Source organism: Cnephaeus nilssonii (genome assembly GCF_951640355.1).
Source record: "Cnephaeus nilssonii genome assembly, chromosome: 8".
NCBI lineage: Eukaryota > Metazoa > Chordata > Mammalia > Chiroptera > Vespertilionidae > Cnephaeus > Cnephaeus nilssonii.
The window spans coordinates 23,381,246-23,405,928 of record NC_137079.1 but is presented as its reverse complement, the minus strand read 5'-3'; the positions used below and the strand labels follow the sequence as shown (position 1 = coordinate 23,405,928).

Genomic DNA, 24,683 nt, shown 5'->3' with positions numbered 1-24,683 from the left:
GAGAGAGAAGGATGTGAGAGCCGAACATCAATTGGCTGCCTCCTGCACGCCCCCTACAGGGCATACTGAAGGCTCCAGCATACTCCGTGATGCCATTGCCTATGAAGCGGCAGACCTGTTTGGGATTTTCATAAAGCCATTTGCTTTCCCAGCACAAATGATCTTGGTGCTTATGCCTTGGAGAACTTCATGACGATTTTCGCAGCAAAGCTTGTACACAGTCCACACTCAATAAATAATTGAGAACTAAATGAAAACACTCCTTTCTCTGAGTAAGGCCTTTCACCTTGAACTCAACATTGGGTCAGACCACAGTTCTCTTCTCTGTGCTTAAAGGAGTAAGGTATTGCTTCAAGCACCCTCTGGACAGGGTGACTGTGTGCCTGCGTTAACTTCTTTTGCTCCTTGCTCCCCCCCCCCCCCCCCCGCCACCAACGCAGACCCTCCTAAGTTTTTGTTTTTTTCTTTCCTCAGAGTCAGCTTGAAAAGGAGGTTCAAGCTCAGGGCGGAGTCTCCATGGAGGTGTGGAGCCTTGTCACCAACCTCTAACTGCAGAACTGGGATGTGGAGCTGGAAGTGCCTCCTCTTCTGGGCTGTGCTGGTCACAGCCACACTCTGCACTGCCAGGCCAGCCCCGACCTTGCCGGAACAAGGTAAGGCACCGGCTGAAGGTCAGCCCGGACTTCTGGCCCTCGGAAACAAGGCAGGCTGGGACGGAGGTGATGTGTTTGGAGGTGATGTGGAAGGCCCATCCCAGGTGGAGCAAAGGGCTCTTTTCCTGTAGGAAAGACTCCCAAGATACCTGGGCTGGTTCGGGCCTGATTTTAAACATAACCAACCTCACGAGAGGTTGGGTCATGAAGGCTGGTGACAACATTTGTCAGAGGTGACACGCTCTAGGTGGGTTTATGCTTTTTTCTTCTGAGAAAAGATCTCTTTGATTGGGATCCAAGAGCCAGCTCTCTAACCTAGACGATTAATGAAATGGAGTTGGGTGATGCAATGGGGAGTGAATGACCTATGAATTTGGGGTTAGAACTTACATCAGGCTACAGGGGATGTTGAGGGGTGTGGGAGCTTGATAAAGACCTCTGGCTTCTAAAATTGTTCCAAAGACACATCTTCTGTGAGGGTTGGTAGCTCTGGCCACGTGCTTGCCATTTACCTTTCTTGACCACATCTCCCAGGCCCTGTTTGCAGGTCGTCTGAGGGTGTATGTACTGCTGGAGAGATTTGGAAGAGATGGAGAACCAGGGAGCATAATGGGGCCTGGGAGCTGGGAGAGATCTACAGCTTGTTGGAAATGCAGAGAGCTTATTACATTAGTAATGGGAAGGACTTGCCCTGCTGCTCATGGGATTTGCTGGAGTTATAAAAATACTTGAGAGATACCTGGTGACTTTCATGGATCTCTAAGAATTAATATGTGAGCTTTTCTGCGGCCAGAGGGTGTGTGGCTTGTGATTCAGTGGCTGATCACATAAATAGAGAAGGTTGGCAGGCAGTGGGTAAAAGGCTCCATGTGCCCATGGCATGGTGACTGCGTTTAAAGGGGTTGTCAGTCTCAGCTGTCAGGACCTATTTGAATCATAAATGATGCGTGAGAATATTTGTCCGCTTGTGTAGTGATGGGGAAGGAGGAGGGAAGGGTGCGTGAGACTTTCTAGAGTGTGCGCTGGCTGAAGCAGGCGGGTTAATGTTGCATTCAGCAACAGAACTAAAGACAACACCTGAGCTAGCACATGACAAAGACCCAAAGCAGGAGAGACCTTCTCCACCATCTGGTAGTGGGGAGATAAGTACAGAGGTTATGTAAGTACAAGGCAGACCATGTTTAAACCACACAATGGAGTTACAACAAAAGGCAGTGGGCATGCAGAGGACGAGGGGAGCAGAGAACATCTGAGATGGGTCCAGAAGGATGGGAAGGGGATTGGAAGAGGGAACTGAGAGACATTCCAGGTGGAACTGCATGAGTGAAGGTACTGAGGCAGGATGTATAAGGTATACAGAGAACGATTTACCTGGTACGTAGGTAGGTAGGTGGGAAGTAACACCCAGAAAAATTAGATTGAGTTATGAGCATATGGAAGGTCTTAATGCCCTGCTATATTTAATTGGTAGATACTGGGAATCTTGAAAACTTTTACACTTTTAGAAAACTAACCTGGTAGCTGAATTTGGATGGATGGGAAGAAGAAGATGGACTTGTTTGAATTCTGCTCCACCACTTAATCGCTGCATTACTTGCTTTGACAGATTAGTCAAACACACTAAGCCTTGGTTTGCTCATCTTTTTTTTTTTTTATGTTACTTATTGATTTTTAGAGAGACACATCGATTTGTTGTTCCACTTATTTATGCATTCATCTATTGATTCTTGTATGTGCCCTGACCAGGGATTGAACCCACAACCTTGGTGTTTTGGGACGACATGCTAACCAACTCAGCCAGGACAGTTTGCTCATCTTTAAAATGGGGACAGCAATAAAGGATTAAGTGAGCTAATCCAGACAAAAGCACTTAAATGTAAAATGTTAGGAGCTCCAGAAAGAGAGTTAGATGTTTGTTTTTAATGTTTAGCTAAATGAAGTGAGGTTACAAACTAGCTTGGGGGCTCTGAGGTTGTAAAGGAAGGAAAAAATAGTGGCGACTCTATAGAAATAGAATCTATGGGTTGGTTTAAGTAGGTTGGATGGCAACTCCAGTGACTAGAGACACAGACAAGGTGAGGTGAGGGGAGTAAGTTAGGTGGGGAGGTTTGTGAGGAGTAGAGACGATTTGGATCAGCCACAGTGAAGATGGTGATAAGAGAGTCCAAAAGCAAGGAGGGCTTGGATGAGGTTTGAGAATGTGAGTTTATAATGGACCCTAAAGTACTTTTAAACAAGAAAACACCTTTCTCTAAGAAACTCTTTTGCAGCCCCAAAATGGAGGGTAGCCTGGGCCCTTATAAGCAGAAAGGGGATGTGTAAGGGTACAAGCATTGGAATTTTAGGGGTGGTGGTAGAGGTGGTGGAGGGGGGATAGTGAAGCTGCTGGCTGTGGGTCCAAGCAGGGAAAGGAAGCCGGGGCAGTGAGGAAGGATGGAGCCAGAGGGCTGAAGGTCCTGATGAGGACAAAGTACAGGCCCCCTGAACAGGAAGGAGGGAACCAGAGAGGTGGAGGGGGCATTAGGAGGCTGTGCAGCAGTAAAGAGTTAAGTCAGATGGCCACTTAAAAAAATCAACTTGATTGAGGTATGATTTACATTCTGTAAAATAGATCATTTTAATTGTATAGTTCAATGTGTTTTGATAAACGTAACTACCAGCCCCATCAAGATAAAGAACATTTTCATCTCCCTCAAAACTTCCCTCAGGCCCCTTTGTAACACAGACCCCTGGCAACCACTGATCCACTTCCTTTTTTTTTCTTTTTTAAAATATAGTTTTATTGATTTCAGAGAGGAAGGGAGAGAGAGATAGTAACATCAGTAATGAGAGAGAATCATTGATCAGCTGTCTCCTGCACATCCCCTACTAGAGATTGAGCCCGAAACCCCGGCATGTGCCCTGGCAGGGAATCGAACCCTGAGCTCCTGGTTCATAGGTCAATGCTCAACCACTGAGCCACACCGGCTGAGCCTGATCCACTTTCTATCACTACAGCTTACCTTTGCCTGTTCTAGAGTCATATATAATGGAATTATATGGTGAATATGTATTCATTCACCTGTTGATGGTCCTTTAGGTCAGCCGTCGCCAACCTTTCAGACCTCACGGACCACCAGTTGGCGACCGCTGCTTTAGGTTGTTAACAGTTTTGGCTATTGTTACTAAAATTCCTGTTAACATTTGTGTACAAATCTTTGTGTGAGCATAAGTTTTCTCCTGACTGTCGACTCTTGGGAAGGTTCTTCTTTGCACCTCAATAACTTATATTGATAATGAACATCTACTCCTAACGTCATAGTGAATATGAAATGAAACTGTATACAAAGCTCCTAGAACAATAAACGGCAGCTGTGGGTACCATTTCCTGGGACCCCTCCCCCCAGGAGAGAGCACGTGATGAGCGGCTTGTTTCATGAGTGGACTTGGAATGCCTGAGGACACAGAAGTAGAAATCCCCTGGACCTGGGGAATAGGTCTCTGTTTGATTACATAAGTCCCTCTCCTAGTGCAGCCCTCTCGCATAACTTGGCCCTCTTGAGCTTTGTAATAACAGGACAGATGCCCCATAGTCTTCAGAGAACTATTGTGAAGTCACAAGGGACAGTCTATCTTCATGCTTTGTAAACTATATGGTATCTCTCAAATAAATGTAAAATATTGTTATATAGCCTTGGCCCTTCTGATTGTTAAATAATAATCCTGCCGTTGTCATCAGAAAAAGAGTGCAATCCATGTGTAAAAAGTCTGTGCAAAGGTTTAAAGCAAACTACCCAAAACCTTGCTCACACTGAGCTTTTCCTCTTTAGAAAGGCTTTGCTGTGAGTGTGAATGTGTGTGTGTGTGTGTGTGTGTGTGTGTGTTGAAAACCCCTCCCCCAGTCTGCAAATGCTCCTGAGGGAGTGGGGAGGGCCTGGAGTTTCTGGCTGTCTTTGGAAAGTTGATTTAATAAGGGTTCCAGGAAAACCAGCCTCCCTCCCTCCCTCTCCTTTTTCTTCTCCGGTTTAGGAACTTAAAGACTCAGCTTGTTTCAGATCAGGCTTTGAGGGAGGGGGCGTTGTGTGGATAGACTAAAGCTGGGGCATGGGTGGAGCACCCCTTTAAAAAGATAAACACCAACTTGAAAGACATTGTGTCTTTTTCCCTTTTTTAGAGTAAGACTTGGGGAAAAGCAAGTAAAACGTTTGCAAGGCCACTTCTTGCAAGCGGGCATGGGGGTCCTGCCCCCTTTTCTGCATAACGTGGTTAACTACCCCGGACTCTGTGGTTGAGGGGACAGTATGAGACTATGCAGTCTCAAAAATACTTGCCTACATGCTTGGAAATCTGCAACTAATAAGCAATTTAATGGGCAGGGGTTTACAGCTCCTCCCACCTCTCCAGATTTGAAGGAGTCTGGTGGCCGGTTGAAGGGGGAGAGGTTACACTTAATGGAAAAGCTGCAGTTTCCAGTTCTGGCTGCAAGCCCCCTGGATGCCGGGCGCTACAAAGCAAGGCTTTGTCTTTGTGTTCCGCAGAAACCTGCGACCATGGGGGAGAGGCTGCAAGTGGTACCAGAGGCATGGCTCCAGCCTCAAGTTTATGCCCTGGCCACCCCAGGCACCCCCCTCCCCAGGGGTCCCATGGATGCCTGTGGCCCAAAGGGATATGCATTTCAGCCTATCTGCAGAGGAGCCCTCAAATAGGTGCTTGAGGCTATCCCACTACCAGCCTCCGACAGGCGCTGATCCCGCCGGCTGCAGCCCATTGGCGTGGCCCGAGGACCAGTGTCCAGTGGCTGCCCTGGGACACATGCAGGAACGCTCCTCCACCCCACCGCGCGCCCCAACGTAATTTCTTCTTGCGAAATTAGAAGAACCTGTTTACTTCTGATTCACACACTGTATGTATGAGAGGAGTTTCTTCACCCTCGGCCAAAAGACGAGTGGGATTACATGGAGCAAAAGGGGATGGTGGCTGACCCACTTGAGAACAAGGGCGGTGGATTCAGGGCTGTAGAAACCTGCAGGGTGCTGAGCCTCCAGGTTTTCCCAGAGGATCTGCCCTGTCCCACATCCTTCTCCCCAGAGAGGGGTGTCTAGAGTGCTTTTGAAAGAGTGTTTGCAAGTGTTTTGCTGAAGCTGAGCAAGGTGGGGGTAGGGAGGCCAGCGCTCAGCATGTGAGAGAATGTGAGGGAGGAGTGCTTGACCAGGCCGGCGAGTGCAGCAAAGCCACTCCAGAGCTGTGTTCTTGGCTCTTGCTTCTGCATTGCTACACCATTAGCTCCACTGATTTTCCACTCTGGCTCTGCCAGCCAGCTCCCCGAAGTCTGGGAGGAGGAATTTCTCAGGGAAGAACAAATGGCTGTCCAGAGCCCTTGCCTTTGGTGGGGGAGGGGAGGGAGCCCAAACAAAGAATGAGGCCAGGATTCTGTCACCCGGATTCTGTGACTACCTGGGAGCCTGGAATGGCAGGCAGGAGCCCGAGAGAGTGTGTCCTCCTTTTGGCGTGGTCCTAGCACAGAGGTGGGTCATCGGGGCTCAGCCAGGGTGCTTGCTTCTGGTCCGGCAGAAGCAGTGAGTGATGGCTTGTGTCTGGGGTGCTGACGGATGGCCTTGGGAGAAGGGAGTCCTCGGGAGTCATTATCCCGGGAGGGCGAGGTCCAGGGTCAGAGAGCCTGACCAGCAGCTGCGCCCTGTTTTCCCAGTGCCTTGTTCCTCTGGGGCCGCTGGGGACTCCAGCTCACCCTGTGGACACCACCTTTGCCTCTTCCTTCCTTTCCCAGAGCCTGGAAATGAGACAACTGTTTCCCTGCTGACTGGGGAAAGTCCAGCTGCCCAGGCCTCCCTGTTCATTCTGGGGTCTGATTGCAAACATTCTCTTCTCTCTGCCTCCTACTTCCCATGCCAGGCCCCAGGTGATTGAGCTGAAAGTTAACTGCTCTACCTGGGTTCCTAAGGACCTGGAGCAAATCCCAAACTGTCCTCTTAGAAGAAGCCTTAGGCTGCCCCTGAACTTGGGGGGAGGGGAGTGCTCTGACTTCCAGCTAGTGATGGCCAAGAAGAGGAGCAATTGCCTGAAGCCCCCCAAGGTAGGTTTGTTGCCTCTTAGACATTGTGCTCCTGCCCTCAGAGTTCCCCTCTTATTGCTTGGTTCATGCAGACTCTTACCTTGCCACTGGCCATATGAGGTGGCCACTGCCTGCATTTAAAGGGTTCGTGGCCCTAACCAGTTTGGCTCAGTGGATAGAGTGTCAGCCTGTGGACTGAAGGGTCCCGGGTTCAATTCCAGTCAAGGGCCCATGACCAGGTTGCAGGCTCGATCCCCAGTTAGGGGGTGTGCAGGAGGCAGCAGGTCAATGATTCTCTCTCATCATTGATGTTTCTATCTCTCTCCCTCTCCCTTCCTCTCTGAAATCAATAAAAATATATTTTTAAAAAAATAAAGGGTTTGTGCCCTGCTCTACCTAGTGTGCCTCAGTTGTTTGGAGCATCGTCCCATGTACCAGAAGTGACAGGTTTGATTCCCGGTCAGGGCACATACCCAAGTTGTGTGTTCGATTCACATTCAGGGCGCATACATGAGGCAACCTATCCATGTTGATGTTTCTCTGTCTCTCTCTCTCTCAAATCAATAAAAATATATCCTCAGATGAAGATTTTTAAAAATAAAGGGTTTGTGCCCTGTAAACTGGGGAATGCTGGGGTGAGGGGTCTGTCCAGTGAGATCAGGCACAGAGAAAGATTGGCTCCTGCAGAGCTTGAAACTCAATGCTCCTTCCTCATCCCACATGTTGTGACCTGGCTGAGCCTCCTGGGATGGGTTGTGTAAAGGGAGGTGAATGTTGGGGCAGCGGACCCTGCCATTTGAGTGAATGCCACTGTGTTTCCCAGGCCTTGGATGTGTAGGCACATTGAACCTCTCAAGGGTCAAGGAGTTGAGCAAAGTTCGGACTTCAGTGGTTGTGAGCTGGACATGGAAAGAGGTTAAAAACCAGCAATACTTAAAGGTTCAATTCTTAATCAACAAGGAAAGTTGAATTTCACGAGACCTAGCCCCTGGCTAAGGTCCTTTCTTTTTTCATTCACTGGCAAACCCAACTCTTCCTTTTTCCTTTTTGAATGCAACATACACATTCCTACCTAACCATTATTTAACCTGGTCCCTTGCTAGAAATGACCATCCCTATCCTTTGATCCTTTCGCTTTTTTTGGTAATTCCCATTCTTAGCTTAAGGTTTACCTTGGGTTTAGCCTAAGGCATAGTTTAGGGCCATCTCCTTGAAGCCTTCCTTTGTCTCCAAACTAATCATTTCTTTTTTTCCCCTTTCTGTTTAACTTTACTCTGCCTTACAGTATCTGTAGTTTTTAACAGAGCTGTTTCCTCCACTTAGAGCAATCAGAAAGAATACTTTTATTGCTCTGTTAAAACATGGGCATTTTGATATGTAATCTAGGGTCATCAGAGAAAATTCAGAAAATACTGATTTAAAAAGAAAAACTCATTCTTATCATCCAAAAATAATCACTGCTGTGAATATTCCTTTAGACCAGGGGTGGGGAATGTCTGGCCCTGCCTAGGCATTAGGGGTGAGTTAATTAAATGTTTAACCAAATACAGCAGGCTAATTTTTAAATTGATAATTTTGTATGGCCTGGGAATTACGTTATAAAATATCTAAATGGCCCTTGGCAGAAAACAAGTTCCCCACCCCTGCTTTAGACTATTTTTTCTTGCATTTATACAAATGTAATTTTTCAACAATGGATTTATATGCTTGTTTGTTAAGCACATATTTATTGCAGAGAAAAATTTTTCATCATGCTTAATAACCACATATAACTCCAATATATGGTTGTGCAAAGTTTATTTACTTACCAGTCCTCTACTGCTGGGTGTTTAGGTTATTTTCAGAATTTTCACTTAAGTGAATAGACTTTTACAAATAAAATTTGTTCATGTATCCAAGGATACTTACATTTCGAAGTTGTTGATTACATAGTGCCAAATTGCCCTTAAAAGCCCTGCCCTTGTTGCTCAGTGGTTAGAGTGTTGCCCGTGCATCCAGGAGTTTCAATTCCCAGGCAAGGGTACATACCTGGGTTGCAGGTTCGATCCCTGGTGCCAGTCTAGGTGCATTCAGGGGGCAAGCAATCCATGTGTCTCTGTCTCTTTCACATCGACGTTGCTCTCTCCCCCTGCCTCCCTCACCCCCACCTCTCTGTCTCCCTCCCTTCCACTCTAAAATCAATGGAAAAATATCCTCCGGGCCCTAGCTGGTTTGGCTCAGTAGCTAGAGTGTCCGCCTGTAGACTGATGGGTCCCAGGTTCAATTCTGGTCCAGGGCACATGCCCGGATTTCCGGGTCGATCCTCAGTGGGTGGAGTGCAGGAGTGGGTGGAATTATTCTCTCTCGTCATTGATGTTTCTATCTCTCTTTGCCTCTCCCTTCCTCTCTGAAATCAATAAAAATATATTTTTTTAAAAATGAAAAAAAGAAAAATATCCTCCGGTGAGAACCAACGACAACGACAACAAAAAATGCCCTAAAAAAGTTATACAGTAAAGAAAGGTATTTTACAATAATAATTAATAAATACTACTTATTGCATCTTTACAACCTGCATGCTTTACATTTCTGTATCTTTGCACCTATCCCATAGCCATAGGTTTATTCCCATAATCGGAAAAGGACAAGGAGTTAAGTAACTTGTTTCAGGTAATATAGCTGGTGAAAAGGTAGAACTGGGATTCAGACTCAGGTAGCTCTGATTCCAGTGGTTGTTTTTTGTTTTTTTTCCAGTCCATTATATTATATCCCTACATCAGACTGCGTTTTCCCTAAAACTTTGGGCAGACCAGCGCTTCAGTTTAAACATTGCTAGGTCAGTCCCCTTGACCTCACAGGAAACAGGCTCCACCTCCCTTTCTGGGGCGGAGTGTACCTGTGTGGGAGGTTGGGGGAAGGGCCACTGGAGATGCTTGCCTTGTGCCATTTCTCGTGTGATGTTCTGCTGTTAACGTCGAAGTGATGCATCGGTCATAGGTCTGTGAGCTGCCCTCGCGAAAAGTGGTTTCCTAGCCCAGAATCATCAATAGAAGAAAAACCCCGTTGAGGCTGCCTTTTCCACTGTAGCCAAGACCTCCTACCTGGAGAAGGTCTAGGGTCAGAGGTCCCCGAAGTGTCAGGTGCTACACCCAGGTTTTCTTGGCAGGTCACACTTGTTCTAGAAGGCAGTGGGGTTGCCGGGACACATCAACCACCTAGATTGCTTCTGAAATGGCTGTGGTCCCACGATGTCTGGTGGATGGAGGTTTAGAGAGGCTGTACCATTGGCATTGTTTTAAGGCGACCAGTTATTTAAAAAAAAAAAAAACTGGAAGAAATGCAAAAAAAATGGGGGAACAAGAAAAATTTTGTTTTTCTTAGGCTTTACATTTAACAAATTAATCGTTTTAAAGATATGTATTACAATGTAGTTGGCCTAGTCATCGAATAATGACAGGATTTTAAAAGTACATATTAGCTTATGGTATACTATCTGAAGTGTGTGCCCAGGAATAAAACAAGGATTTACGGAAGTTGTTTGGTAAATGTATTCTTCCAGTTCTGTCAGTAACTAGCTGGGTAAACTTTTTGGGGAGAAACATCAAGAGGCTTAGAGGCCCCTCTTGAATGGGAAGCCCAGAACAAATGCCATCATCCCTCCCCCAGCCTCGCCATGGGTTAGGCCCAGCCCTGGCCAGCGTTACTCTTAGGAGACTTACGCAAATACAATAAGTGACTCATTTACAAAGTGTCATCCAAAGACTACATAAAATAAGGACATAAACCCAGGTTATGAGAACATATGAAAATACAGAGAGGGCCTCTTTCCTTAAGTGAAAGGACAAATTAACCATTATTTGTGGGCTCTGATGAGGTGTGTGTGTGTGTGTGTGTGTGTGTGTGTGTGTGTGTGTGTACGTGTACATAAGCCATGTAGGAAAGGTTTTGTTTTGTCTTTTGTTCACTACAGCACCTTAGAATAATTTATTGTGTGATACATGTTAACTAATACTTTTTGAATAAATGAATTCATGCATGAACACAGTTAAGTGATTGTTTTCTTTTTTTAAAGAAGTACCTAAACTTTCTAGTTGTAAAAAAAGGAAAAGATAGGAATAAAATCCTTTTCAATAGGAAGGTAAGGGAAATAGGTGATAACTAGTTATTGCTACCACATATTGAGCTCATAGTATCCAGTGCAGTGATTCTCAGATTTTCACTGCACAGACCTCACCAGGCCGGCTTGTTAAAACCCATGGCAGTGTTCCTTCCCAGAGCTCTTGAATCTGAAGCGGGACCCCGAGCTGGAGGGTTTTAACAAGTTCCTAGAGAATGCGTATGCTACCCATCCAGGGGCCACACTTTGAGAATCTCTGATGCAATTAATTCTCCCCCGAAAAACGTCTATAAGGTAGATGTTATTTCCACTTAACAGTTTTAGGAAACTGACTCAGAGAGAGTGCTCAAACAAAAGCTTGCCGAGGTTAAGCAGCAAATAAGTCTATCTGATATCAGTGCTTTCAGCTCTGAACTCCTGTGCTGGGGAGAGATGAGGAAGGTGGAAAGTCTGAGAGTTGAGGAAGAGAAATACAACAATAGATAGGGAGGGAGAGGGGAAAGGTAGAAGAAGGCTAAGTCCGTTAGCCTGGGGGTATTGAGGAGGGAGGGAGGACGGAGTGGGAAGGTGGTCTAAAGCTTTCCTTGGAAAGTAGGAGACCCTCTTCCTGGAGCTTTAAGTCAATTATCACAGCCTTTGGAATGCTGATCAGCTCTCCAGCTGGTTAGAAAGAGTCCAATTGCATTCAGAAATCTCTGCTCATTTATTGTCAACCTTCAGAGTTTACATTTGGAATTAAGGTTTATTTTCCTTAGGTTTTAGGAATTAGCTTTTGAACCTTAGAAGAGTCAGGTTCCTTGACTAACTACTGAATGAAGTTCTCTCTTCGGCCTTCAAAACTTTTATCAATGTTATCTGAGCAATCAAGGCTGTATTACTGCCTGAAGGGTACATTTGGAGGCTGCATTTATTTTATGCCTGCCCTTCACTACCCTCAGACTCCAAATCCATTTTGAAAATTTATTTACCTTGCCAGGTCTCCGTGAAATAAATCCTTCTAGAATAACTGGGCTCCAGCATTCTGCCAGGCACAGCCTCTTGGCCACTCCATATTTTCCATTCTAAAGCTTCTGGTAAGAACGGGCCGGAGAGAAGAGATGAAGAGAAATATTTATTGAAGGTGCTGATGTCTGGAGCTCTGTGAACAAAACAGAACCCCTGCTTGCCTTCCTTCACACCCAAGGGAGCTTTGTGCTAATTGGGGGTAGGAGGGGGCAGCAGTGAGTTATGCTCCACTCCTAAGGCCCAGCTGAAAGTTGGAATGTTGGCTAGAGCTGGAGCTTGTCAAGCCCATCAGCCTTTCCATGTCACACTTGAGGCCTGAGTGTGTGTGTGTGGGGGGGGTGGGGCTTGCCCGGGGCCACACTGGCAGCGATGGCCCCAGTCATCTCAGTGATTTCTACTCAGATGCCCTTTCTGCTGCACCCAGCCAGTTAAAACCACCTGTGGTCAAGCAGAGTTTGGAACTAAGGATTTCAAACTAGGCTCCCATTCTCATCCCTTAGGACATCTGGAATGCTGACACAGCTCCGAGCAGGAATCTCTCCCCCAAGATCCTGATTATTCAAGTTGTCGGAGCAAAGGCGACCCCAGGGAGATATTGGCCCTTACCCTCCCCCAAGCCTTTGGTCCTGCTGCTTCTGCCTGCTCTCTACCAGACAGCCAGACCCTCTCAGGCAGAAAGATCCCTAAACCACGTTCTTTTAATTTCATAAAACACCCAGTACTAAATGCTCAACCTTCACGATGTGTGTAAAGGGGAAAGAGAGAAGAATGAACGGGTGGTACCTCAATGAACCCTCTAGGTCCCTGCCATCCTGCAATTCTGTGGGACAGGCCAGTCACCCCAGATTTTTAAATTTCATGGGCCAAAGTGTCCCTCCTCCTATATTTTAGAAACTACATAGGGTTGACAACTTATTTTGCCAAGTCAAAACCTGTTTTTAAAAAACCAACACTACCATTGCCATTTTTTATTGTGATAAACTATACATCACATAAAATGGACGGTTTTCACCCTTTTCAAGTGTACGGATCTGTGGCGTGAGCACATCACATTGCTGTGCAGCCATCACTCTGGATGGGTTTGTTCACCTTCCCAACCAACTCTTCCCCCTTCCCCTTCCCCAGCCCTGGCCACCACCAGTCCACACCTTTCATTTTAAAAGGATGTTTAGCACCTTTATTCTTATCATGTAAAAAACAAATGGCATTTCTTTAACATTGAGCCCACTCCTTTCCCCGCTGCAGTGGGCAGTGACCCTTCTTACCCAGAGCTCTGTGACCAGACCCTCCATGGCGTCGATGGGATCAGATCGGGAGAGAAGAGGGCAGGCGCCTTGGGGTGCTGAGAGCCCCGGTGAATTGTGGGCTCATGCACCCATTTTTGTTTTGGGGGTCTAAAAGGCAAATTCTGACACAGCTGAAGCCTCTCCTAATTCATCAGCAAGTTTAGGGAGCAGCAACTTTTTCCTGCCCAGCTGCTAGTGGTGTTTCCTTCCCCAAACTAGCTCTGCTGGGCATGGGGGAGGGGAGGCCCTCCATCAGAGAGGCCCTCGTAGGGGGTGGGGTGGGGGGAGGGCAATACATTCCTTTTCTTTAAGGAACCTGACCGGACTTTAAGGTTAGAGCACCGCGGAGTGCGAGCTGCAGGGTTACCTTTTCCTCATTGATTCATCTCCCTCCCTCCCTTCCCTCCCCCACGCTTAATGATCTTTCCATTACAGAACCCAGACCAGGAAGTGCATGACAGGTCGCAGCTGCAGACACATGGCTGGGAGGCCTGGGCTCTCGGCCAGTGGTGGGAGGGTCTGCACTCCGCTCTAGCAGCAGGACCATATACATACACACACACAGCACGCACACACGCGCACGCAATACACACGCGCACGCATGCACACCCTTCAGCTACTTGTCCAGCTTTTCCCTTACAACGTAGTGGAAGGTGTTTTTACTTCTGTGTTGTAACCGTTAGCTGGTGGCCAGTTGTACTTTGGATTTGACTTTAGGATGTGATTTTTAATAAAGGCAGGAGAACACCCCCTAAATTTCAGCCTATACGAGGGGCCCTTACTGGGCTTGGGGTTCTTTTGGGGGGAGTTTTCATTGTTGAACAGAGGTGCTCTGGCTTCTTTTTCCAAAACAGGACCCGCCTACGTGGCTTTAGAAGCTCGCAAGTGTCCAGGGGAGTTGTTGGGCACAGTTTTAATGCCTCTGAAACCGTTTTCCTCGGCAGGATTCTGTCTATCAATACCAGGTTCAGTACATGGTTTTGTGCGGGGGAGGTCTAGATGCAAGAGCATGGACGTTGCAAACACGAAGACCTGGGTTCGCATCACAGTGAATGAGTAGAGCCACCTTCATTCTCCTGTTGATTGGGGACAGCTCCTTCCACATACACGTTTGCTCAGGAAATGTTACTTCACCCTAAACTGTGTGGGGAGGGGGGGGGCAGTTGTCACACAGGAGTGTCTGTCCCCACCGCCAGCTGTGTTGTTGGCTTTCTTCCCTGAATCTGCCAGGCCGGATTCCTCTGGTGCCAACTGTGAGAGGGTGACACAAACTTCTAGGAACTGGGAGCCCAGACCCTTCCCCTAACGGTAGGGCATCCGCCTTCGCCTCTGCCGCTGCTCTCCCTGGGCAAGGGGGTTCTACACCTCCTGGGCTTCTCCAGGGGACTTCCCTCTCCCCAGAGCACCTCTTTCTTCCTGGGAAGGAGGGAAGCAAAGTGGGAATCCTTTATGGGTGTAGACGAGGTTTTCATTCCGGATCTGTGGGTAGTGCGTCAGTAAATAGTCGGGGTGAAAGCTTTTGCTGGGGAGAAAGGAAAAAGGGGGTTTCTTTTAAAACAGCTCCTGGGCACATTCCTTTGTTAATCACTTAATTACCGTCCTCGTCCCCAGCGTGTGAGCGCTCTCCCCACAGTGGGAGGTGGGGAGAGGCGGGGGACGCCACCCCTAGTTGGGAAAACACTATGCTATGAAGGTATGAAGGAGGCCTCGGGTGGAACCCAGCACCGGGACTTGAACCCAGGCCCCATCCGACGCTATGTTACCCCCTCGCAACATCTGTTTGAAGGTTCACACAAAACTCTCTGGGCCCCAGCTACTTCCCGCCCGGGTCTCCTGAGTGGGGTTCTGCGTGCCTGGGCCTCCTCTTGCCCCGACTACTGGGGAGCTGTGTTTGGGGGGTCGTGCAGCGGCCCAGGGCCCCCGGCTGCAGCTTTGGCCCTCGCAGGTGGCTCTGCACTAAATTACAGTGATGAGGTGGGACACACAAAAGACCGAAATCTTTTTTTAATAAAAACAAAACAAAACGCCGGCCCCAAGCCTCTGGGCTGCTGAATGGCGATGGCTTCCTGTCAGGATTAGCCGGGCTGCCTGGGCTTGTGTGCACTGCTTTCTCCTCAGGAAATACCTTTGGTAAGCCCCGGTGGGGTCCCCATGGCAACACGTGAGGGGACCTGCTGACAGAGGCCATTCAGCCCGCCATTGTTCCTCAGCCCCTTTGTCGGGAGCTGTATTGCTGCCCCTCTGGCAAACACAGCAGTTTGCAGTTTTGTGGGGCTGAATGTGGGGTTTTTACATTTTAATGGGCTCTTCTGGCTGTGGCCCATTTGCATGCTGAAAGGTCCTTCTTACCCCCCCCCCTTTTTTTTTCTATTAAAGAAAACAACACACCCTACACTCCAAATCCCCTGGGTGGGGACGGGTGCATGCTGCTGGATCAGGGTGTCAGGTCCCGCTAATTGATTTGGTGTTCCTGTCTCCCTTCCACGCATGCCTGCGCTCCCCATGTCCCCAGCTTTCCCTGTATCTTGGGGACCTCGTGAGTTCAGGGCATCCTGTATCTTTAGGGCTTCCTCTCTGCACCCCCAGCCTTGTAAGATAATAGTTGTTCCCGGGATTTCGGTGAGATTCCCCCCTCTGGCCTGGCCTTGTCAAACCAAAGTAAGTTTTCAGTTCCATTTCAAAGCCAAAATAACATAATAAAAAACCTTCGCCGAGGTCTCCCAGAGCCCTGCTGGGCCGTTCTGTGTTTCTTTTAAGTTTGCTTTCAAAGCCACCCCTAGTTCCTCCCCCACCCACAATTGCCCCCTCATTTATCTCTGGGGAGTTTGTGCCAAGACTGTAAACATTCCTGGACCACCAGTCCCCCCGCGTTACTTGAAGAGGATGGTGTTCTCCCTTAATTTTCTTAACCCAGAAATCCAAAATCAAAAGGATTTCAAAGGGATGACAGAAATGGCGGCCCTGAAACATCGTGCCTGGATTTTGCTGGGGGCTGAATACCCAGGCCCTGCCAACTTTGGAGCGTAGAATGGAGAGACACGCTCCTGACTTCGAGAGTAGATAAGACACACGCTGACCATGGACTAACCCACAGCCACGCAGAATGAATAAGCACAAGATAAAGCCATGGAAATGTGTAAATCATATTAAAAATGAGATGAATGTAGTTGGGGACGTCTTAGGGAAGTGTTGGAGCAATAGGAGGAGAAAGACATTCTAGTAGAAGCGAAGCCCTTTGGGTGGGAGAAAGCAAAATAAAAGGGGCAGTGAAGGCATTGGCTTGGCTGGAGAGGTGGGACCTGGAGACTGGACCGCTGCGGTGGGGGAAGGGAGGTGGTCAGAGGCTCCCGATTCTGGAGGAGGAGGAAACTGGGCTCTCAGGAGTGTGAGGGGATGCGATGCAGAGTGCTGTGCCTGAGCGGTGGGTCTGAGGATGTGTGATCAGGAGAGCTGGCCCCAGGGGACGGTTGATGAGCCCCCTTTGCCTAATGTTCTTAATCTTCTCAGTGGAGTCAGGCAGGGGTCATCAGAGGTCATCAACTCAGCTGTAAACTAATCAAGGGTGAGGGGCTTGGGACTTGGCAAGGTATCAGGTGACTGATCCAAGATTGAGCCAGGGACACAGGGAGGGAGGGAGGAGCTGTGCTGTCTACCTGTGGCCAAGGCAGAGCTGTAAGTAGCTGAGTGGTCACCTTGCTGTCCCGTGTGCTGCATGAGCGTGAGGTGCTGTGGAGGGGCCGGAACCAGCATCTAGAGCCAATGCTGACCCCTTTTGTGGCTTTGGGAGAAGTTCCTCACACCCTCCATTGTCTCATGTTTGAATGGGAATGAACAGGAATACCAGGAACATGAATTGACATGCCTTGTAGAGTACCAAGTGCCACACCAAAACAGGGCATTGTTACTAGTCTGCCACCGTCACACTGCGCTCCCTCTCCCCCTATTTCCTCACCTGCCAGAGGTGCACAGTCCCATCTGCTCAACTTGAAAGGCCTAGAGTGTGGACAGGAGCATGCTTCTGTAAGTTAAAAGCCCTAAGTTGTAAGGTCATAGTTGTGGGGCTGAGGAAATTGAGGGAATGAAAAAGGGAGGGTCAGGCCAAAGCCGCCAACTTGAGAATCCCGTGTGTGAGCTAAGAGACATTGGTGCCATTAGACAGGATCAGACGATTGAACAGAAAGGTTTTCAGTCGTTTTTCTGAAGTCAAGGTTTGCAAAAGACACGGTGAAGGTAGAGGCTGTCTTTCAAAGCGATGGCCCTGGGATGTGGATTTGTGTGGATTCTGAGAGCCAGGCCAGCTGGGTTTGAATCGCACCTTGGCCACTAGCTGGTAGCCACGCTAGGTGGGCTCTCTCGGACACATACTGAGCCTCTCTGTGCCTCAGTGTCCACTGTGTAAAGTGAGGGTAATAATAGTGTCTACTTCACAGGGTTGGTGTGAGGCTTACATGAGAACTGTGCTCAGCACATAGTAAGTAAGTGGACACATCCAGAGGGTAGAGATAATATAATATCACCATCATGGAAGTGATGTGTGGGTTAAATGATAGTCTGGGGTAAGAGCCCTCACAGTATATGGGTTATAGTAAGCATGCTATAAATTATTGGCCAATATTAGTTTTACCATATTCAGAGTTATTTAAGGATCCCAAACCAATATATGGAAAGGCACGTGCTAAATTGCAGGGCGCCATGCAAATATATTGTTATTCGTCACTGGTTTCAGGTTAAGTTGTGGGGTTCTGGGGGTGGATAATTTCCAGACCAAACTGGCTGTTATGGGACCAGGGCTGGTGAAGTGGTATTTCAAAATACATGTTCAGGTATATTTGTCCATGTGGCATGAATGGCCTGCATTCATAGTCTACAGAGAATGTGCTCCCTGGGACTTTTTTAGTGGTTTTATTTGTTTGTTGTTGTTTTTTACTATTTTCTGCCATGAACCTTCAGTTCCATGCTGGCCATAGAGTCTGACCTCGTGCCCCACCCCGCCTCATCCCAAGGCACTACCCTGCTCATAAGCACCTTACCTTTTCTGCTGCCCTCCAAGTTTTCATCCTCGCTCTAAATCCTTACTTAATTCCCCTCTTTCCTTACCATTATGTCCAACCTCTGCTGTGAATACCGCTGTCTGCCCTGACCACCAGTATTTAAGTTCGGTAACCTCAGAGCCTCTGCTGGGTTCTGACATTCTTCGGTTGTCTCATGTTGCAGACAAAGTGCCTTACACATATCAAGGTGTAATGTAAATCTGATCACTCTGGGCAGGGCCAGACGTAGGTCTGCTGTTCCTTTGCTTACTCTGTTTCTTCTCCTTACAAGGGCTCACAGAGGCACCTCATTAATGATAGCCATGTTGAAGAAAGTTCCCATCTTCTTGGATTTGGGGGAACTGGGGTCTCATCTCATAAGAATAAAAGGTTTGGGCCTCCTGTGACTTCATTCCCCCGCCCCACATGACACCCGTGGCTGACAGGAGACAGAGATTTAGAATCAAGAACTCAGATCTGATCTGATGTACCCAAGGCAAAACCGCCTGCTCGATGACTATGGCAGGTTTCTGGCTAGTCCTGTCATAGCAAAGTGTTGCATCCTGATGGCTTGTTAGGGATGACAAAGCTGTGGTATTTTGGAGGGAAGTAGGAAGAGAAAGGGACTTGTGGGGCCCTATTAACATTTATCATGTTCTTAGACTTGAGAACACCATGGGAAGCACCATCCCCACCTCTCTGTCTTGCTAGATGCTTCCATGAGGATTATTAAAAAGTGTGGGTCCCCCATCTAGATTCCTTGGAGGGGATAGAGAGACTTCATTAGAGAAGCACGTGGGATTGGTGATTGCTCCATGACTCCCTTTCCCTCGCACTGAAGGGGTACCCATCCAGCCTGCACAGCCTTCCATGGGCAAATGGCCATCCGCACTGTCCCCGGAAACTGCCTCAGGGCCAGAGGCCTCCTCAGCCTCAGATTCACGCAGCTAAGCAGGAGTCTTTGTTTTCTCCTGTTTTCTGGAGAGTTCTCTAAGGCATTGGCAGCCTTCATCCTCTAAGGATGTTCAAGTCAAGCCCTAGCCCTAACCCTAAACTCCCTGCTGCCAGTGAAGATAATAGTGACTCTGTGTTGTGCGCCTCGAAGCACAATGCACCTTTTTTCCACAGTGCCCTTTGAACACATGGCACCTAGAGCCTGTGAGAGCGAATTTGACTCGCGCCAAACATTTTCAGCCTCCTACTAGGTCACCATGGAATCCAGATACCAAATATCCTCCAGCTTCCATTCCCCATCTCGTCTCTCAGGAAACAAGACGCACAATGCGAGTGCTTTGGTCTGCCACTTCCCTCCCAGTATCCCTGTTGCCATTAATCAGGTTCTCTTAGATTTGGAATGCTGGTTTCAAGTGGCTGAGCAATAAACTGGCTTTCTTTCCTTCATCTTTCATGGCCAGCCTAATAAAAGTGTCAATTAGTTCCTTTCTTGTTAGCTAATATATAACAACAGTATAGCCCTGGACCATCGGTCTTGATCAGAGAAAGGCCAGCTCAGAGGAGATGGAGCCACAGATGCAAGAGCCTTTCAATGAGGGCATAAATGGGGACACTGGGAAGACCAAAAGAGAATGGAGAGTAGTGACATTTGATTGCTGTGGCTACCAGTGAGCAGTGATGCCCTCACATCTGCCACCTTACATAGGGACTCCCTAAGGTCAGGACCTCAGCTCTGGGCGGTGGCACAGGTGGGTAAGGCCTGGTAAACCCGTGGTTGGTTACCTTTCCATCACCTCCCAGAAAAAAAGTGCATTATCCTTGCTTTGTAAATGGAGACTTTGACATCCAAGAGCACTGTTAGCTGTGAAAAAATCCACTGTAGCCCAAAGGCCATAGGCTGATCTTTTGGTTCCTCTAAAAATTAGCCTTTGCCAGATGCTAAATTCAATTCAAGACCCATTAGGCACTTCTATGTTTCTGACTTTGTTGGGCACCGTGGGAAAATTATAATAGTCAATTCTGCTCTGAGTTGCTTACGCTGTTTCTTCAGAGAGGTGAGACATGGACACTTTTGGCAGGAAACAATACACCCAACTATCCATCAATCAGTGAATGAGTAAACAAAACGTGGTATATCCATATAATTAAATATTATTCAGCCATTAGAAACAATGAAATACTGAGCCATGTGATAGCACAGAAGAACCTTGAAAACATGCTAAATGAAAGAAGCTGTCACAAAAGACCATACATTGTATGATTTCATTGACATGCAATATCCAGTATAGGCAAATCTATAGAGCCTATCAGTGGTTGCTTAAACTGAGGGAGGGATAGTGACTGCTAACGGGAACAGGGTTTCTTTTTGGGGGTGATAAAAATGTTCTAAAGTTAATTGTGGTGATGGTTGCATAACTGTGGATATACTAAAAAACATTGAATTATTCAGGGGTGGGCAGAAGTAGGTTTACAGTTGTGAGTACATGAAACAGGAGTTTATTCTTATATTATTATTTATTAATTATTGTATTATTTGTCATACAAGCAACTGTAAAACTACTTTTTCCCACCCCTGTCTGCTCTAAATGGGTGGATTTTATGGTATATGGATTATATTTCAATAGAGGTGTTTACAAAAGAAACCATACAAGATGATACACAACTGAGTGCAATTTTGTGCGGTTCAGAGAGTACCGGTTTTACAGAAAATTAGGGTTGAGACACTAGCGCCAACAGAAGGCTTCCTGGATGTCTTCGATGATGCGCTTTGAGTAGGATAGGGTAGGAGGACTCTAGAGAGATGGCTGGCAGGCTTGAGCAGAAGTAAGTTTTGTTGTGGGGGGAGAACGCATTCGGTGAAGAGAGCAGCCAGACCTGGAGTGGAAGGTAGGGAGAAGAAGGTTGCATGGAGAGGTGGGAACAGATTGTAAGGAACCTTGGATATCAAGCAGGGCTTTAGGTTTTATCCTATATACACAGTGTAAACTTTTAAAAACTGTTTCATTTATTGATTTTAGAGAGAGAAGGAATGGGGGAGAGAGAGAGAGAAACATTGATTTGTCATTCCACTTATTTATGCATTCATTGGTTGCTTCTTTACTTGTGCCCTGACCCACAACCTTGGCATATGGAGACAATGCTCTAACCAACTGAGCTACCCAGCTAGGGCCCCACCATGTAGGATCTTGATTAGGAGCATAATGGACACAGCGCACCAAGGCCTGGAGCATCAGGGTGAGTTTGAACTCCAGGGGCAAGAAAAAGAAAGCAGGTTTGGGGGGTTTTTGGAGACCATGCAGGAGAGGTTGGTTTGCACATCCCGGTTGGGATGAGTGGGAAGTTAGGAATCCAAGCTAGAATCAGCCAGAGCCCGTCTCAGCAGGGCCAGTGTCCCTCTCCTGCTTCCTCTTGGGGACATGCCCATGTTCTCCTCGCTACCTTTTTGTCTCTGGGGCCTGTCAAAATAGGCTGTGATGCCAGCGACGAAGAATTTGAGTTTACTGAGTTTACTGTGTGACCAACGGCTGGTACAGATCACGAGCTGCAAAATATTTAATCTGTGAGGTCACTGAAGGGAAATGAGATGGGATCAATAGGAGTGTCTGCTGTTTCCTTAAGGGTCAAGTCTGAACTGCTTTTCTTCTACTTTCTTTTGGCAAAACCACAAACCGTTAAAAATGGAAAGAATCACATTTTTTTTTTTTAGGACCCACAAAAGCTTATTTTTAATCAGTTGTGTGGTCTGCTCACCTTTGTGGTTGGTGTTCTTCTTGACCCGGTTCACGAAAATAAATGAATGCCAACCTAGTGGTTTCCAAACCCTTTCAAAGCAACACCCTCCTTTTGGTGACTCAGTATTTACCCAGTATTTAAGATAGAGCCCTGGGGTTGCAGCCTTGGCTCCAAAGCCTGCTTTGAGGCCCCACTGAGGAACATTGCTCCCTGGTGCCACCTGTCTTCTTCATTCGCAAGGTTTCTAGTGGACACCTGTTTAGCACTTCAGAATGAGTTCTGTAAAATGAGGGTGGTGAGGGAGGAAAGGGAACTTACAAAGGAAGGCAGTGAAGGGACAGTGTGGCTGTGCATGTGTCATTCTTGCATTATCCAGCAAGCATTTATTGGGCAATTCTTGTGTGCCAGGCGCCGTACTAGGTGTTGGGGATTTAAAGGTAAAGATGACACGTCCCTACCCTCACAACTCAGTTGAGAAAGGGGCTTTCCTTCAGGGTGACAGATGGGATGGGAGGGCCCCTGACCCCAATAGAGTCGGAAAAGGCTTCGGGACAGAGTTACCAGCTGGGCTGAGACCTGGAGGGTGAGTGAACAGAACTAGGTAGAGACATGAGCCCTGCAGGGGGAGGGCGTGTGTGAGGAGTCCCAGGTGTGAGCCCCTGGTGGTGAACCAGTGGTGAGAAATAAGGCTTCCCAAACGGTGGAGACCAAGTCAGGTGGTAGATTTGAGCTGCAACCAGCACTATTTTGGTGGGGGTGGACACTTGCAGAAGACGCCAGGAGCACACCTGCAGCTCTTGAAGGGAAGTAGAACCTGCATTTCCCCCAGGTTAGTGAAGACGGGGGTGCTCAGGAGATGGGGAACTGCCCTGCATGGCGGACTCCTAGGTGTGTCTAGCTTCAGGCTCTGCTGTCAGTGTGAGTGTGGAGTTGTTGGTGAGAGGGATGGGTGTATGGACAGGATCCTATCAGATCTTGGGAGTTGTGAACCACAGGGGCTCCAGGGAAAGGGAGGTGAGGGAAACTGGACATGTGTGCCGGGGGAGGGGAGGAGGAGAGAAAGGTGGCGGGGTGGGGGGGGTGCTTAGGGGGAGGGAGCCGTGCAGTGGGGAGGAGAAAAGAGCTTTGTGCGCACCGGCTTAGGCTGCCAGCACAAGTGTGGGTTTGGTGGCAGCTGCAGGCCTCCATTCCTAATATAGGCAAAAGCTCCGAGTCCTCTGGCCTGACACCTGTTAGCTAGAGGCTCCCCTGAGCTGACCTCTTCTGGGCTGTCTCTCCCCCATATTCATCTTATGCATCTGACTCATTGGGGGGCCAGAACCCCACCCCGCAATCACTTGAACCAAGAGCGGCCTCGTTGATACAGTGCCTTCCCTCAACTTGGGTGGGGGCTGCTAGATGTTTGAGGGTTTGGGGTTTGTTCAACTGTTACCCGGGGAAAGGGGAAAGACGGACCTAGCCAAAAGGAAACGGGGTGTTTCTCTGGGAAGTGGCCATTCTTGGCAGGGAACTGAGTGTGTGGGGAGGGGCCACACAGAAGTCCTGGGGAGGGCTGGCTGTGTCCCCCTAGGATGGAGGGAAATGAAATGTGAACCGCTTAATGCTGCTGCAGCTGCTTCCTAACTTTTCCTCTTTCTACCTTTGACCTTTGGAGGAGGGGGGTAGAGAAGAAGAGATGGGGGTTCCCAGGTAGCCAGCCATTTCCTGACTGACCCATATTCCAGTCCCCATCACCCCAGCTCTGTGGCCCCTGGGATGTGGCAGCTCAGTGCCTCTAGCGTAACTCCCTTTGTCTCTCCCTCCTTCCCTCTCCCTCTCTTCCTCTCCGGTCCCTGGGTTCCTCTTCCCGGCCCCTGTGGTGGCTGCAGCCCAGCCCTGGGGAGCCCCTGTGGAAGTGGAGTCCTTCCTGGTCCACCCCGGTGACCTGCTGCAGCTCCGCTGTCGGCTGCGGGACGATGTCCAGAGCATCAACTGGCTGCGGGACGGGGTGCAGCTGGTGGAAAGCAACCGTACCCGCATCACAGGGGAGGAGGTGGAGGTGCGGGATTCTGTGCCCGCTGACTCCGGCCTCTACGCTTGCGTGACCAGCAGCCCCTCGGGCAGCGACACCACCTACTTCTCCGTCAATGTCTCAGGTTGGTAGCCAAGCCCTGCCCTCACCTTCTCCCTGGTTCCCCCCTTCCACCCCTCTCTGCTAGTCTCAGGGGGAGGTGAATCTCCTCCCCTTCCATGACCTGCCCCCCATTCTGCTTCAGAAACTGCTGCCCACTAACATTGCTCCCTGCCCGCCGCGTGGCTTAGCTCTCAGAGGGGTGACCAGGGGGTGTGGGCCCCAGGCTTCTCAGATCTACCTGGGAGGTGATTGCTGATACTCTGGACGCAAACACTGACTTCACCACAGCTTGCCCAGACTCCAGGGTGCCGCGTAGGGCTCAGCCAGCGTCCACCCTGTCATTCCCTTGCCATTTGGTCTTGGTACTTGGTTTAGTGATTAGAGCCCCAGAATACATTGTGAGGTCCCTGCTGTGATGGGGAAGGATCCAGATGCACCGCCATATCCACAGGGTTTGCAGAAAATATCCGTCCCCCAGCTTCTGGAGCAACGAGGACAGCCAGGGAACCCTAGAGCTCTGTGACTTTGGGAATCTGCCACATTGAGAGTGCAACTTTCACAAAGCAGGATGAAACAAAATAGAACTGAAATTTCCTTTATGCCATTTGTGAATCTCCGGGTGCACGCTTGGCACCTGCCCTACTTGGGCATCCTTTAGAACCTGCCCCCAACAGGGACTTGACACCTCTATTTCCCTCCAGACACCAAAAGTGCTAGCAAGGAGTAGAGAAAGATCTGGCATAAGCCCCGATTGGTGGTCACAT

At 48.4% G+C, this 24,683-nt stretch overlaps 1 protein-coding gene across 3 annotated transcripts in view; it reads left to right on the top strand.

Annotated features, from left to right (window-relative positions):
• Positions 1-24,683, top strand: part of FGFR1 (fibroblast growth factor receptor 1) — a 48,510-nt gene that overhangs the window by 8,936 nt on the left and 14,891 nt on the right. For 2 of the 3 annotated variants that reach the window (XM_079778815.1, XM_079778814.1), the window contains exons 2-3: positions 475-653; positions 23,675-23,941. In XM_079778815.1, the coding sequence (XP_079634941.1) occupies positions 563-653; positions 23,675-23,941 (358 nt within the window). In that variant the 5' untranslated portion in view covers positions 475-562. The remainder of the gene's footprint in view (positions 1-474; positions 654-23,674; positions 23,942-24,683) is intronic. The other variant, XM_079778816.1, reaches the window with a different exon arrangement.